The sequence below is a fragment of the Balearica regulorum genome, chromosome 6 (assembly GCF_011004875.1).
Source record: "Balearica regulorum gibbericeps isolate bBalReg1 chromosome 6, bBalReg1.pri, whole genome shotgun sequence".
Classification (NCBI taxonomy): Eukaryota; Metazoa; Chordata; class Aves; order Gruiformes; family Gruidae; genus Balearica; species Balearica regulorum.
This window is the reverse complement of record NC_046189.1, coordinates 29,154,574-29,170,341: the sequence shown is the minus strand read 5'-3', so window position 1 is coordinate 29,170,341 and position 15,768 is coordinate 29,154,574. Positions and strand designations below refer to the sequence as shown.

The window sequence follows — 15,768 nt, the reverse complement described above, 5'->3', positions numbered from 1 at the left end:
GCAAAACTAAAACTTTACATTTTGCATGCTATTTCTAAAACTCCCATGGGAAAGAAATTAAATGGTGATTAGTAAAATAATAAAACAAATTTGTAAATTAAACTAGTTACAGGCAATGAAGTTATACATTGTATTTCACTAAAAGGCTGCAAATTTCACATTCTACCTGCTTTATTTTCCAGTATTTATGTTGAACTGGAAGTTTAAAGAAAGGAAAGAAATGCCTTCATGATGAATGAGTGTCAACAACACAACTATTGAATATGGCAACCAAAAGTTGAAGTTTGCATCTGTGTACAGAGGTACCTTAATAAGAATTATTTGTACTCCAGATAGGTAAAATTAGTTTATTCTCATTGAGTATTTGATATTACTCTGTTTTCATTTAAATTTTAACAGGTTGCCCAGAGAAGCTGTGGATGCCCCATCCCTGGAAGTGTTCAAGGCCAGGTCGGACAGGGCTTTGGGCAACCTGGTCTGGTGGAGGGTGCCTCTGCCCACAGCAGGGGGGTTGGAACTAGATGATCTTTAAGGTCCCTTCCAACCCAAACCATTCTATGATTCCATTATGATTAAATTAAAAGAATTACTCCTAGTATTTTGGAGTTACATTCTTAAATAAAAGTTGTGGATTCTATTGTGTTAAACGCCTTCCAACTGACTTTCCTTGAACTTCTTAAGTTTTCTTTAATTATGATGTAAGAAAAGCTTATTTTAGAAATTCATCTAGTCTTCCCATGGCCACTCTTTCTAGTCAGGAATGAGATGGACACAGCAAAAGGAGCAGATGAATACTTTAAAACAAGAACTATTTCCCACCAAACAACGGCAGCAGAAACACTATGACTTTAAAACCCCAACAAACCTGAAACTGCAAACAGATTTTCCTCTAAATTACTTCCTTTGTTTCTCTGACAAAACCCAAATACTTTATTAAGGTCTCAGAATGAATTTTTTGTTCATTCAGTTTGGTTCCTTCATATTTCATACAAAGGTTTTAGAGAATTTCAAAGAAGCATAAATGTTTACATCAAGTGGTAAATCACACCTGCTATAAACCCCCACTGACACACTGAGATGCCAGGATGTTAGCACAAGCTTAAACTTTCAGCAAAAACCCATTATAACAGGGCAGAAAAGCAGCTGTAGCATTTAGGTTCTAATGCATTTTTATTCTTTTTTTTTAAAAAAAGTTTTACTGAGTGCAAAATTTAAACATAATTTCTTCTTTCCTATAAATTTATTCTGTTTTGAGACCTCCTGCATTATTATTATTATTATAAAAATCATTTGTTTTCCTTTTTCTAGTTTTGAAAGTAGAGTCAGTCATATCCATTCATTGTAAACACTCACCAAAATTACTTATCAAAAACACCTAGTTCAAGTTCGACTGAAACCAAACATTAAATATTTCCCAATATTAACAAAATATATCACTTCATTACACATAATGTGCCTTATAATTGTGTAGTCTTTAGAAAGTGGATTAACTATCACTTTAAAGACTTCCACAAACATTTGCAAATAGACACACAGAAATCCAATCATTTACATGCTAAATATAGGGGAAAGGTAAAACATTCCATGTTTTAAAGAAAATGAGGGAAAACACTTGCAAACTGACAAGCAAAGATGCTAGCTGACCCATGTACTCAACTCCTACAAAACCACCTAGAGGTTCTTTAACTGACCAGAATGGCAAGAAGCTTATTGACCTCAAGAAGTTAAAACTAAGACATTAACTAGGCTTTAGAGACCTCAAAATACTTTTTCGTTTTCCACCTTAAAATGCATATTGAAACAAAAAGGAGACAAATAAAGCAAAATTTATTTATCTGTTAAAAAAAGCAATAAATGACATGTTAAATTTAGATATTAAAAGGAAATGCTTCGCATGTTTAGCTTGAGCATCTCTTCACAAATATAGTGAACAAATCAATCTTTCCTGTTAACATTTATGGCTGCAAAAATGTAGGACAAAAACATTCTGTATGTGCAGTTGCACCTTCATTTTATTCTATTTTTTTGGTGTAATGCTTTATTAGAAATATTCCATGGTACTTAAGGGACCTCATGATTAAGGAACACCAAGCAGAGTTCATTTTCTCTCCACTGTTTTCAGCAAACAGCAAAGTTAATTGCTTGTTAGCTAACCATCCCAGTTTGAACACGGAAGCCTCGCATATTATTGAGCAAAATGGGAAATCAATACAAGCTTTAGCAATGTAGATCTGAAAAAGCCTGCACAACAAATTCAGCTAAAGCAATGAAGGTGGCCTTGCATTACAATGTTTTCATCTTTCCTTTAGATAGATAGATATAGAGATAAATAGATATATCTAGAAAAGGGTAAGAGAATTACTGCTAACTGGAGTCAACGTTAATAAGCAAGTCTTTGTGCCATGAGCAGAACTAATGAAGCTCCACTTCCTACCAAGACAAGCTCCTAAAGCTACACTCTCCAACACAAGCTGAGCTCCCACAGACCTCTCCTGACCTGGGGCATTCATAACCTGCTCCCTCATATGAATTCGCAGAGGTCTAATAAGACAGAAGCTTGCACTGGACCCTTCCCTGATGTCTATTCATACTGCCTCATGTGTCGTCGGTTCATTCCTCTGTTTTCATGAAATTTATTTAAAAAAACAACATCTTTGAAATGCCTCAGCTTGAGCTGGAATTGTCAGAAGTTTGTGCTGTGTTTTTCTAAGGAGCAAATACTGATTACATGAAAGGACCCCATATTTGTGACATGGCATCCTAACTTCACTCCAAAAAACCCCACAGATAATAACTCACCCTTTATAATAATTCCAAATACAAATGAGTTTTCTCAGGGGCAATTAGGCCTATTAGCAAAAAATGCAGAGCTGACCTAGATACAGCAATCATACATTATTTCTCATCTAAAAGGATGCTGTATTTATAGCTCTGTATTTACAGTATAACATTTAACGTAAACAGTTCCCTCTTTAGTGTTTACTTTATATTGATCAACATTTACTGTTTTTCCATCTCCTTAGGAATATTACATATTGTCCTGTAATTCACATAACTATATTAGAATATTGAAAAATGCGTAAATTGCCAAATTTTCTCAGAGTAAATAATTCAATAAAACAAAGCCTGATCCAGGATGTCTGGGACTCATTTTAGTAAATTCTGTCTGCATATATGTGTGTAAATTTTTTTCCAAAATATGACAACTCAAAAAAAATTATAAACAGATGTGGACTCAAATTTTCATTGTTTCGGTACTTAACATTTCTAAAGCTATCCTTAATAATTTAGATATTGTTTTTTGAATGAGGCTGACCTGTTTTCAGAATGGCTGACATCCAAAAATTCTAATCTGTCAAATCATGGCAGTTATGTAGAGGACCAGAACTAATTAAGAATACTGAAAATTTGAGACATTTCTTCAGGGACTAATTGCAACTCACAAGCAAACTCTTGATTCACACTGAGCATTTTCTTCAATAGACTTCAACACACTGCTATCAAAGTAAGCTTACATGCTTCAAGGTAGGACTACAACCATACAGAGATTAATCTTCTTAGTGCCAAGCAGAAACTTGGGCAGTGGAGGTATCAAGGAAAAAATGCAGAAAGCTCAGGAATTTTTTAATCACAAAGGAGAACACAAGTAAGGACAAAATTTAATTTGTACTCATTGGTGAATAGTGGGATTAAGTTTTTCCTCTCTTCTCTATTTTCCCTTTTCTGTTTCTACTTGGTAGTATTTTCTTGCAGTTGTATTTCTTGTATTTCATGTAGTTACTTCACTGCGCATATAAATTTGTAAATTTACTCAAAGAGGCTTTTTGTTATATTTATTTGGTGCAACTGTATAGTCCATATCTGTAATTACTAGGCAAAAATTAGAAGCTTGCACATATGACAAATTATTTAAAAGAAAGTTTCCATGTTATACCTTAAAAAAATTAATGATAGTTTTCCTCTTAAATATAAGCCTTCTAGAAAAAAATGTTTTATTGATAAATTAACTAGACCTACCTTGTATATTCTTCCTGGAGCTTGTTGGGGTCACTTACAAAAAACTTAACTCTGAAGTTCAAACTGTGAGGTGATCCTCCTACAGTCAAGAAAAGTTATTTCTTATTAATCAGGGTACCCTGGAAAAACAGTATAATAATGATATATGAATCAACCAAATACATACATGTACTCACTTTTTAATTGTTTCCTGATAGGTTTGTTTGGATCCAACCACCTCTGTAAAGAGACAAATTATAACATCAACTTTAGAGAGATAAAAATGTACAAATTATAGCCTTATACATCAAGTACCTGTTGCTTTTACATTACTTTTTACTTGGTCTTTTACCAAAACGTCTTACTGGCATACAAAGTCTTGTTATTGATTCTGGAAAGACACCAACATTATCATCAACAGTTGCTATTGTTCTTCCTTCCCTGAAATTAACTTCTGTTGTCCAGATATCTGTCTCTTACAGTACTAATTCGACTATGACTTTGTTCTATGATTGTCACATGAGCCTGAGAGAGGTTAGAACTCAATTATGCTGTGTTTAGCAATCTTCAGCTACTCTTTAAACTGATTATCTAAGGTGAACTAACTGTGGCAGTGAAGAGCTATAAGCAGGCTAATTTACCTAACTCAAAAGTCAGTTTGCTTAAACTAGTCCCAGTACTTTTGACTCTGCATTTTGCAAGTCTGACACATCCAGGGAGTGATCCCACTGGCTCACAGATTTTCTTCAAATTGTCAGCCTGAGTGTCATCTCAGGTAAGTCGCTAATTGGGATCTTGGAATCCGGAGACTCAGCACTCAGCCTACTGGATTAAGAACTATAGAACAATTTTACCAAACAGCACCCAGTCTTGATTGTCTCTATGGGAGAATGCTGCTGTGGGGAAGTACAGACAGATCTTTCTAAAATTCAACGGTGCAAATTTCAGAGAGAAGTATGGTTCTCTGGAAAGTCCTGTAAGTTGTTTAAACCACACCCCACCAGCAACCCAGCAGACTCTGCACATACCAACATAGTTCAGTTAACTCATAAGTCTAGCTTGTTATAAATACTGTTTGATTCCTCATCCTGCCTTGCAATGCAAGCCCCCGAGCCTCAGGAAATGGTTATATGGCCACAGTTCCTATGAAGTGTCAGAGATCTAACCCTGTATGGCATGTAACCACCTGACACTTATCACAGGGCTTTTAATTTTTTTCATGTGAGGGAGAAGCACACAGAAGTACCTGAGCTGACACACACTATGGATCTGAAGTTACTTCTGAGTCATTTTATTCATTGGAAATAATAAATAATGATGACTACATCCAAATGCTGTGTCCTAGTAGATGACTTAAGAGGAACTAAAGAGATGATTTAATAAAGCTTATAGTGATTATTTTAAAAAAATCTCACAAAGGATCTATTAACTTGTATGACAAAATGTAAAGGCTTAAGAAAGGACTCTCCAGTCAGGGATACACATGAATTTTATAGAAATATCTTTTAAAATATGGTGAAATATACTTGAGTATCTTTAAGCAAGGGGCTATGATCCAATCTATCTGATAAATGCATAGATCCTCACTTTTTGTTTTTTGGTGGGAAGTTTAAGATTACAGTTAACCCAGAAAACCTGGAATTGAAATGTCTAGTAGTAAAGGTTGCATTTACATTTCCTTCTGGTTGTAAAGATCAATTTGGTACGTACTAGTGTAGCTCAAACCACAGACGAGTAACTTTTTTTTTGAACCATATTTAAAAGGCAATATCCATGGTTTCAAGTGATACCATTGGATCCAAATGCAAAAGGTGATTTTCTCTCTGGGAGACTGCAGAGGGTCAATGCACTTAATACCATAAAGAAGCTGAAGTTGGCAGGATTTAGGCAAAAGTACCAGAAGTTTATGAATCAAGGTGCTGTTAACAAGACGTGTTATCCCATTTGCATCCCAGTAAGTCCAAGAGGCAGGTAGATTTGGGAATACATAAAGTTTGTACCCTAGTCCCTTGGAGAGTCATTTCTGTACTCTTATTCCCCAGCAATGATCCCTGCCTCACTCCCTCCTACCAAGGGCGCTCCAAGCACCCACAATAACAGCATTCGCTGCACCCTCACTCCCACTATGCACCAATACCCCCTTCTCATCATTGCTCTAGACATCCACAGCCCAAGACCCCAGCCAAATACACCACTCCAGCTGTACACAGCATCAGTGCCTTCTTGCATGGACTTTGACAATATCATACAAAAACCATGAAGCTTGTGCAGTTTATGAAATTCATGTTTAGGCACAATGATAGAGGTTTCACATTCCAATAGCAGAATCCCCTTTTCTCCATCACCTTTATCTCCTGCAGTATTGACTATATCTTAGTCATATTCCACTGTGTTATTTCACATGTAACTAGAATACTTGTCAATCCAATCTGGTTTCTTTGTCCAAATGAACTGAGTGTAAAAGTAAACTGCTATCAAAAACTGAAATTAGTCAGACTCATAAATTCTTCAAGCTTACATGACTAATATTAGTAACATTTCTATTTAGCTCTGACACATTGTTTTCATGGCAACTAGATATGTGCTGAAAAGCCAAAATATTTAGAAGTCAAAGAATACTAAACCTTTACAGCATGTGCTTATATCAAATAGCTGTGAAGTCATTCTTCTTTCAGACTAACTCTTAACCAGATCCTTCTATTAGTGTTGCATTCAGCTGCTTCCAGATAGATAAACTAACAAAAGAGAACTTAAAGGTCTAAGCTTTGGAGAGCCAGATAAATGAGAATGAGAAACACTACAACCTTCTGAATGTTCAGTAAAATGTTGAGTGATATTGAATTAAATACTTCTTAAACAAAGCTGAAAAATAACTCAACCTCTTTGACAGCATGCCCATGTCTTTTCAGCCTGGAAACAAAGTTCAGAATAAAAAGATTAAATGCGGCCAGCCTGCCAATGTCTTAACTATCCACAATGTGTAACTATCTACAAAAGAAATGTTAAATATCTACAACTGTGCTATACATCTTTATTCATATTAATAATCTTAATGTTACCAGAATTTAGAAAAAGAATATAATTAAGAATAATTTGTTCTAGAGAAGAAAGAAATTTGGAAGTAATTCACTATTCAGGCAGAAGAAAAATTATGGCTGTATTGTGACTTCTTTCTTCCTCTTCTACATTAAAAAAGACATTAAAAAAAGTAAAAAGAAAAAAAACCCCGCAACCTTTTAGTAAGATTAAAAAGACTATTCCTTCTATTTAGGATAGTCACTCTTGATGGTAAAACAACAGCAGACCAAATCTTACCAAAGTTGCACTATTTTCTGAAATTCACCTTAGTTACTGAATCATTAACGCTTTACAGTGTCACTTATCTCTATAAATCATACTCTGCACATTTTGTGAACAAAAATTACTTTCAACACACAAGTCAGGAGATAAATTTAGACCCCATCACTGTGACACGCATATAATGGGAATTAAAGAACTGTATTAAAAGGAATAATACTTAGTTAAATTGCACTTTAAAACAAGTATTGAACATCTGATACCTATCAAAGAAAGTATTCAAGAAGTATTCTTCAAGCCATCATGATCTCAGCAGTACAGCTATAACTATTACAGCCACTGAACATTACAGCTGGATCTACTGGTGAATTATAGAGTGATTTACAAAGTTTCAGTCCTATGGAATTTTCTTTCAATTGAAGCATTTGAAATATTATAAACACTCATTTTCAAAAGAGTTCCTTCCTTTTTCTGTTAAGGTGATAAGCTGACACAGCCCTTGTCAGAGAGTGGGCTATATGAAGCACTATTCAAAGACTACTAGGTATCTGGGCTAGAAACAAAACCATTGTACAGGACAATCTAAAAACCCCTCATTTTTTTAAAGTCCTAATAAAAAAAAAAAAAAGAAAAAATTAAAAATATTTCTTATTTCTTATCCTCACTGAAAATGATCATGCACTGTAGTAAATTGATACAATAAAACAAGCAATACCCTTTTACGGTATTATTTCATAAGCACAGATCTCAACATTTTACTCCAAACTTGTAACTATTAACATTTAGTTTCATCATAACTACAAGGTGATACTGACCCACTCGAATGACATATTTGGAGAAGATGGCACAATATTGCAATGGCTTCTATTTTCTTCTCTTTACAATGCCACAGAGCGCAGTGACGAACATGATTATGATTTATAAAATCATATTTATAAAACAGAGTCAACTTACTGGGTTATCAGTAGATTCATCAGCCAACTGTAAACCAAAGTAATCTCTCTCTGTCAAATCAAGATGCTTGAAGACTACATCCAAGAGAACTTGACCCTGATCGTGTTTCTGCAGAGAACAAATATATATATTGTTTAATGAATAAATATATAATTGGACACACAGACTTCAGACAGGCAGAGCACATATACATTCTTTCGGATGTGCTCTAGCAGCCTACATTTTAAATATCACAAAGTGCATCCCAAAAGCACTATTTTAAAATGAGCTTCATGTCACTTTTTGAAACATATGTAAGAAATTATTTTTCCTCTTTGTCATTTTCTGACAGTATGAATTTCTTACTTCTCAGCTAGCTACAAGATTACTCCTGAAAGCCATTGATTAGCCAAATTTGATATTTAAGAGAGAGAGAGAGAGAGAGAGAGAGAAGGGAGGCTAGGATTTGACAAAGAACTTTGTAGCCTTGTTTGGGTCACCAAATTTAAAAGTACAGGTCTATACAAGTTATTCTTACTTATTTTACCTGAAAATCTATTCCTGAATCTAAATGAATCAGTACATTATAAATGTTTCCAAAGTTAAACGGCACAGACAGCTGAAGAAGCCAAATATCTAACTGGGAAGCACCATTTAAATGTATCTCAAAGATATTACTTCACACTAAATGGACTAAATGTTCAGTTCAAATTAACTGAACAACAGTAATGCTGCTTTTCAGAGACAAGTGAACAAACTTGATTTATACTATGGGGACAAATCTTACCCATAAAATGATATAAAAAGAATCTGTACTTGTTGGTACCTAGCAATTTTTTGCCTAACCTGAAAATACTGCCAACACAGTAACTGAAACACTGAGTGTGCCATTATGACAGGACTCAATAAATACGTTTGGTGAAATATGAAGGGAGTTTCCCAAAGAAGTTACAGTGTCATAGCTTCTTGAAGTATAATAGATGAGGAAAAATTCCGCAAGAACATCTGTCAAACAAACAAAAAAAAAAAGCCAAACAAACAAACAAAACCCATGATGAAAATGATTGATACATTTTCCACATAGATTTTCTACTTCTCTAGCACCAACCAAGCTTCTAACAATCTTCTGGGTGCCAAATACATCTTTGATACATCTTGCCTTGTTTACTGTAGGCAATAAGATATTTTTCAAGTTTTAAAACATAAACCCTGCTGTTCTGCTCCCAAATGATCTCACTTCTGATAGAGATTACACTACAGTTTACTTTTACGGCCCTTAGAAGTATATAACTAAAAGGTCAAAAGAAGTTGCAAGGATTTCATTAACGTCCATACATGAGAAAGATCTACAAATCACATTCAGACATTGGTTAACATCTAAAAGCATCTTATCAAAACTCTTTTTTTGTTGTTCAGCTGAAGTTATACCAAAATTGAGTAAACTGTCAAAACCATTAATTTGGGGCTAAAAACTCAAAGAAGCTTGACAATTTATTTCATAATAATAAAATTTAGAAAACAGTTATCAACAAATTATGCTTGAAGTGATCCCAACAGGATAATCATAACCATAGCTCTACCTATTTAAATTGAAATTACATAAGGCATATATTTCAGGTCCCATATAAATATGGCTAAGTTAAAGTGACCTAAGAATTGCTGTATTTACTTCGAAATAAGATCTTAATTTTTTTTTTAATCATACAGAGAAAATTTCTTCATGTTTAATGAAGTGAATAGCCAGTAGGAACACCATTGCTATAAAGTTCACTACTGAAAATTTTACTTTCCAGTAACTAAAAACAAGCTAAAAAAATAAAAAGATGTTAACTTAAGAAATACACAACAGTATAAATGTGTAAGACAATTTTCATGTACAATCCAAAACTAGCCACTTGCATTATTACTAAATTAGAAGTTTCTGATATACTTTGAACTAAACCAGTAAAATCAGTACAATTTTTTTTTCAGCAAATAAAACTAATTTTAAAATTACACAGCAACATTAATTGCATCTTGGCATTTTTCCCCATGTAGATTTAAATCAGAACTCAAACTAAGAATTTATGAGAGTAACTATCAGAAAACGGGAAACATTTGGAACCCAAGTTTAGACTTACATTTGCCACGGCTGACACGTTATTTCTTCAAACAACATGCAGATATCAATTCTGTAGCTTTTTTCTAATCTAAACCTGAGAATTTATACTGTTTTTTAAATATATGAATAGATGCTTCCTAACAAAAATGCTTAGACCTTGCTGATCAGTTTGAATTTAGTATTACAGAATGTCATTTCACAACCACAAGGAAGGTATTTCTCCTGCAATAGAGCAGCAAATTTGGTAAGAGAAGACTAGTTTCAACATGAAGCATATGTTTTGATCACAATATTTTACTCTCAGTGCAAAATAAAGATAAGCATCTAGTAAAACCAGACCTCAGTTTAACCCATCTCTGATATTTATATAATGATGTTGCAGCTTGCCAGTGCAGGTGAAGGTCACAATCCTGCTTGTTGTGAAAGGTCCAAAATATTTGTAATACTATCAGAACTATGGAATAGCTGCTATAAATTATAAAGTATGATAACAAGTTTTTACTTTTGCTTTTTTTTAATAAAAAAGCAAAACCAATAAATGTGGATTAGCATAAAAAGAAATGTGCTTTATTCCTACAGATAAACACTAAAATTTCCTCTTAAAACAGGGAATAATAGAAAAATATAAGAAAAATGGGAACTACCTAACATACACCTGCAGTAGTTACATACAAAACATATCAACTTTTTTTTTTCCGACTCTGACTATTAGAAAGTTATGTGTATGTCTTAGTCATTGCTGGAGGCAAAATGTCTAACAAATTTTGGCCTTTCAAAACAAATTTGACATCAACACCAGACATCAATATATTAACTGCACTTTATGAAGTTTCTATCATCTAGTGGCTAACATCTTGTACAACTAGATATATTCACATTAATTTCTAATTGCAAAATGATTGTTAGCTGTTTAAAAACACCCATTTGAAAATTTGGGTAAGCATCTGTAATTACATACGTTTAATGCTTGTTTACCAACTACCACCACCATCTTCGCAATTTATATTACTGACATTCCAGTTTTGTTGCTGGCCTACAGAATTGGTCATATCTACAGCAAACACCAGGAGATATTGCTGCTATGCCAGGCCAAACAAATTTGGACTTCTGATGACAGACGAATGGGATAACAGGTGTCAGGTTTTCCTGGAGGGGGTCAGATGGCTCTGCTGCTCATAGATGCGTGGGAAGCTGCGCTGCTCCTTCACTAATGACAACACTGGAACATCTCCTCTCTTGGCTCACCTAATACTTCTGTTGTGACTCAAACAAGCACATCCCCAAACAGCCAGTGCTGCTCTACTGTGTCCTTTCATTCTACAGCTTATGTTAGCTTTGCAGAAAGTTACCTTGTTTTAAAAAAAAAGTTTCCAAGCAGGCTATTATTTTTTGGTCAAAGAAAAAAGGGCAGTATAACTCAGCAATGGTGAAGATTAAATTATTGAAAATTTTCACTTCTAAAATTACAGGGAGGATGGTGTGGTTTTTTGTTTAGTTTGTGTTATTTTACAGATGTAAAGATTTTACTTCCATTAGAGTGTCAATACATTAAGTTTGAGGAGAATTCTGAGATAATAAAGGCTCCAAATGGAAACATTTGTCCATGACCAGTAACCCACCAGCCTTGCTCACAGAACAACTCATCCCATCTACCTTGACTTAGTTTTCCCTCAATTTTAGTGTGATCTCCATATCTATGTACTGGCTTTCAGGGAACGCAATTAAGTCAGCCTGCATGGAAAAGACACAATTTGAGGTATTTAAACATTAATTAAAACCAATTAATGCAATTTGATCTTGAAGAAGCAAGTTTACAGTAATGCAAATCATCCTGATCATGTTATTAACTCAAGTCAGCCTCACTTCTTCCAGCTACACTTTCTATAAAATATGCTTTTCAGTGTCGAAGTAGTTCTTTATTTGCTAAGCAGAGCATTTTATAGAAATACTTTCTACTCTTCAAACATACGCACAGGTTAGTTCCAACTGATTCTTCTGCCTGCAACCAAAACAACCTTTATCTGGCTACAATCCATAGGGATTACTTGATTTGATTTGTTATGCTCTATACAAAGTAAGGCTTAGCACAAAGAATGCCTACTTTGCAGATCAATGGAAAAGGCTGGTTGAAACGTGAACTTAGAATATATCACATAAATTATCAAGAAACATTGTCTGTGATCAGTACTTTGCTGTTAGAGAAGAAACAGCATTTGAGTACGTTTTTATTAATACAGCACTGCATACTCCAGGTGATTAAGCTTTACAACCATTAGCATACAGAATACCTATAGCAATCACCAGGAGAAAAAAACCTTGCTAATTTATTTGATGTTATCTTTGTTCTTCCTATTTTGAAAACAATTCCATAAATATTTATTGCCAAGTATTGTGTCAACCACAATAAAGTAAAACACAGCTGTAAACCCTGAAAACCTGTATACTGTGTAGGTTAGCATACATTTGCTATGACTGTATACTTTATTACTCCCTATTTTTGAAAAATAAAACAGATTGAGGCTAAGACCCAAGATCAAAATGTTGAGCACGAAGGAAATTTTTAATTCCCTAAACTCAGTTTTAATAGTTAAACTTGCAGGCTGATCTGTATAAGCAGTAAAGCGTGATCCACGCAACTAAAATATTTAGTACACTAGGGAGGTGGGAAGAACTTATTACATAAATTTTTCTTGGGAGAGACAAAACAGGCATTTGAGGATTTAAAACTGGTGATTCTCCTCTAGACAGGCACTAGCATTCTCTAACACACAGCTTTTAAACACCTAGATCAAAAAGAAGCATAGTCTCCCATACCTATTGTACAACAATTATTCCTTATTTTAGCCAAGTCTTATAAACAAACGAAAACTGCAAGACAGGTATTTTAATAGAAAACTCATGCACCTGAAAGCAAAGTACACAACATTTACAATTTCTCATGCATTTTTAATGCTTTGTATCCAACTTCATTCTGCACATAATGCTTTTTAGCAGGTAGTAAAGACCGGGAAACTGTTAGCAAGGTTGAGAAGATAAAAGATATAGAGAAAAACGGAAAAGGTATATAGGAGAAATTATCCCAGAAGGGAGATAAGGTTTGATGTTGATAAATTAAAGTCTTTGGTTTTCCCTCCCCCAGCTCCATCATCCAAAATTCCAACCCTTAAATACTCAGAAGTCCTGAAAAGTTAAATAGCTCCCAAATGAACTACAACAATGCCTTAAGAAAACATCCTAAAACCTTCTATCTTGATTGAAAAATCTAAAACAAGTAACGACTAAGTCTACCTCTAAATCTTAAGCCACTCGACACTGGATCCTTAGAAGTTTTTGCTAGATAACAGAGATTCAGCACAGGCTCTAACCACCTCATTACAGAACACAGAAATGCAATCACTCTCACAAATCTTCCCTAAAACATCCAAATGTATCAAAATCCTCACTAAACACTGGATATCAGAATTCAATATAATTATTGAGCATTAGAACTTTTCCAAATATAGTCCAAATTAAACTTGCTCACCCAGATTTGAGAACTGCTTCAGTTTCTTCCTCAATTCCCAGCTGAAGTCTCACAGCCTTATTGATATCAAGCTACTCCTTCACTCTATTCACTGAAGTTCAATTTTCTCTTGGAAAATTTTAATGATCATGTCACCTGTAACTTTTACCACCACATTATTCAACCTTTCTCCACGTAAGTCATCAATTCTATATCTTATAAAGTAAAAGCCGAGTTCTGCTGCCCCTGGACACCCCATAGCATCTTTCCTCTTGAGTTCTGGTTCTTTGCACACAAAGATCACTTTAAATGCTTTAATGTTTTATTGTGAGGTCTTTGCCTGTTGTTTGTGGGGTTTTTTCCTCAAGACATTGAAAGAAATGGTTGCACTTGTATCAACATATGCACAAAAGCATAAATGTTTTGATTTTAACTCCTTATCAAGGATTACAGATTAGAAAATCTGATGAATAACCTATTTTAAATTCCAGGCTCATATGTAAAAGTTATTAACTTTTCCCAGTAACAGTCCTCAGCATTCAGCAGCCAGCTTCCTTTTATTTCCTGACATCCTCATTAGTGCATTACAGGGTGATAAGTTTAAGTGAGGGAAACAGAACAAGAATATAATCTGAGAAAAGCAAAGAGATACTTTAAGATGATAGCTGTAACCAAATATAACCATACACATGATTGAACAGTTAACTACACAGTCATGAGAAGAGTTACTCAAAATGCAAAAAACAGAACAGAGCAAAACAAAAGCTTGCTTCTCAGTCCACTCAGTGGCAAAACTGCCCTCCATTTCCACTACATAACTTTAGTCCATGAAAAGAATTACTAGACATAAACTATGCTTTGTAAATTCAATTTTTGAAATGAAGATATGTAAGTACTATATAGGATGCCAGAATGACTAAGTTCAGAGACTTCATATGTACGTGTACAAGCATGCCTGTCTGAACATAACTTCCCCTTCTATTCTGTACTTAACACTATTTTGAAAGTCAAACTCTAGCCATACAAATTCAGCAAAGGAAAGGAAGCTCGGTGATATTGATTTGCAATAGAGCAAATTACTTACATTAACTCTGAAAGCTTGTACAGTGTTATCCAGGAGAAGAATGTTGCAGACCACCTCCGTATGCTGCCTGTCTCGTGCCAACTCAGATGCTCGTACATTGTAGGTTCTGCCAGCAGGCAATCGGAAACGTGCGGTCATTACTGTCCACACAGGGTCTTTAGGAAAAACAAAAATAAAAATTAAGAAGATAAAAAAATGCAAATGCAAGAATGTCATACTTCAAAGAAAGATCAACACACAGTAAGTCCATTGTTAAAAAAATCCATTACAGACAAAAGAAAAATGAGTACTAAATTCATGGTATCCAATAATGAAACAGCGTTTTAAAAATTACAACACAACCTTATTCCAAAATACTCAGTCCTTTACTTTCTGCCCATTGTCCACTTCCTCCTTATTTTAAGGTTGTTTTGTGGGGGTTTTTGTTTTGTTTTTAAAGATTCAGAACAGCATTTTCACTACAAAAAGCATCGTAATTGCTGGGCATCGTGGCTACTCGGCTCCCGATATTAGAGGCAATTAATTAATCCATTTCAGTGCAAAACAGGGGGGGAAAATACTTACACCAAAATGCTTTATAAAGAAAAAGCATAAAGAAAACAGGAAATACACAATTGCAAAGCCTGTGCATTCACTTTACAGTCATTAGACACAAGAATATTCAGCAATAACAAAAACATTAGCATTGCTTTTTTTTTTTTTTTTTAATTACAACATGAACAGATAAAGATTTGTCAAACCACTGAATCTTCTGTCTAGGTCAATTTGATTTGATTTACATATTTCGTTTGGAAGCACAATTCTTATTCTCCAAATAAGGAATGGTGACCAACACAAGTCTGTCTATGCCCTGCT

General features: G+C 34.4%; 1 protein-coding gene across 3 annotated transcripts in view; it reads right to left on the bottom strand.

The window, feature by feature from the left end:
- Positions 1 to 15,768, bottom strand: part of PTPN4 (protein tyrosine phosphatase non-receptor type 4) — a 118,293-nt gene that overhangs the window by 60,459 nt on the left and 42,066 nt on the right. For all 3 annotated transcript variants that reach the window (XR_012836157.1, XM_075757007.1, XM_075757008.1), the window contains exons 2-5: positions 14,914 to 15,068; positions 8,248 to 8,355; positions 4,194 to 4,236; positions 4,018 to 4,096 (exon numbers count right to left, since the gene is read on the bottom strand). Coding sequence is in view for 2 of the 3 variants with exons in the window: in XM_075757007.1 (XP_075613122.1) it covers positions 4,018 to 4,096; positions 4,194 to 4,236; positions 8,248 to 8,355; positions 14,914 to 15,051 (368 nt within the window). In the remaining variant the exon portion in view is untranslated. The remainder of the gene's footprint in view (positions 1 to 4,017; positions 4,097 to 4,193; positions 4,237 to 8,247; positions 8,356 to 14,913; positions 15,069 to 15,768) is intronic.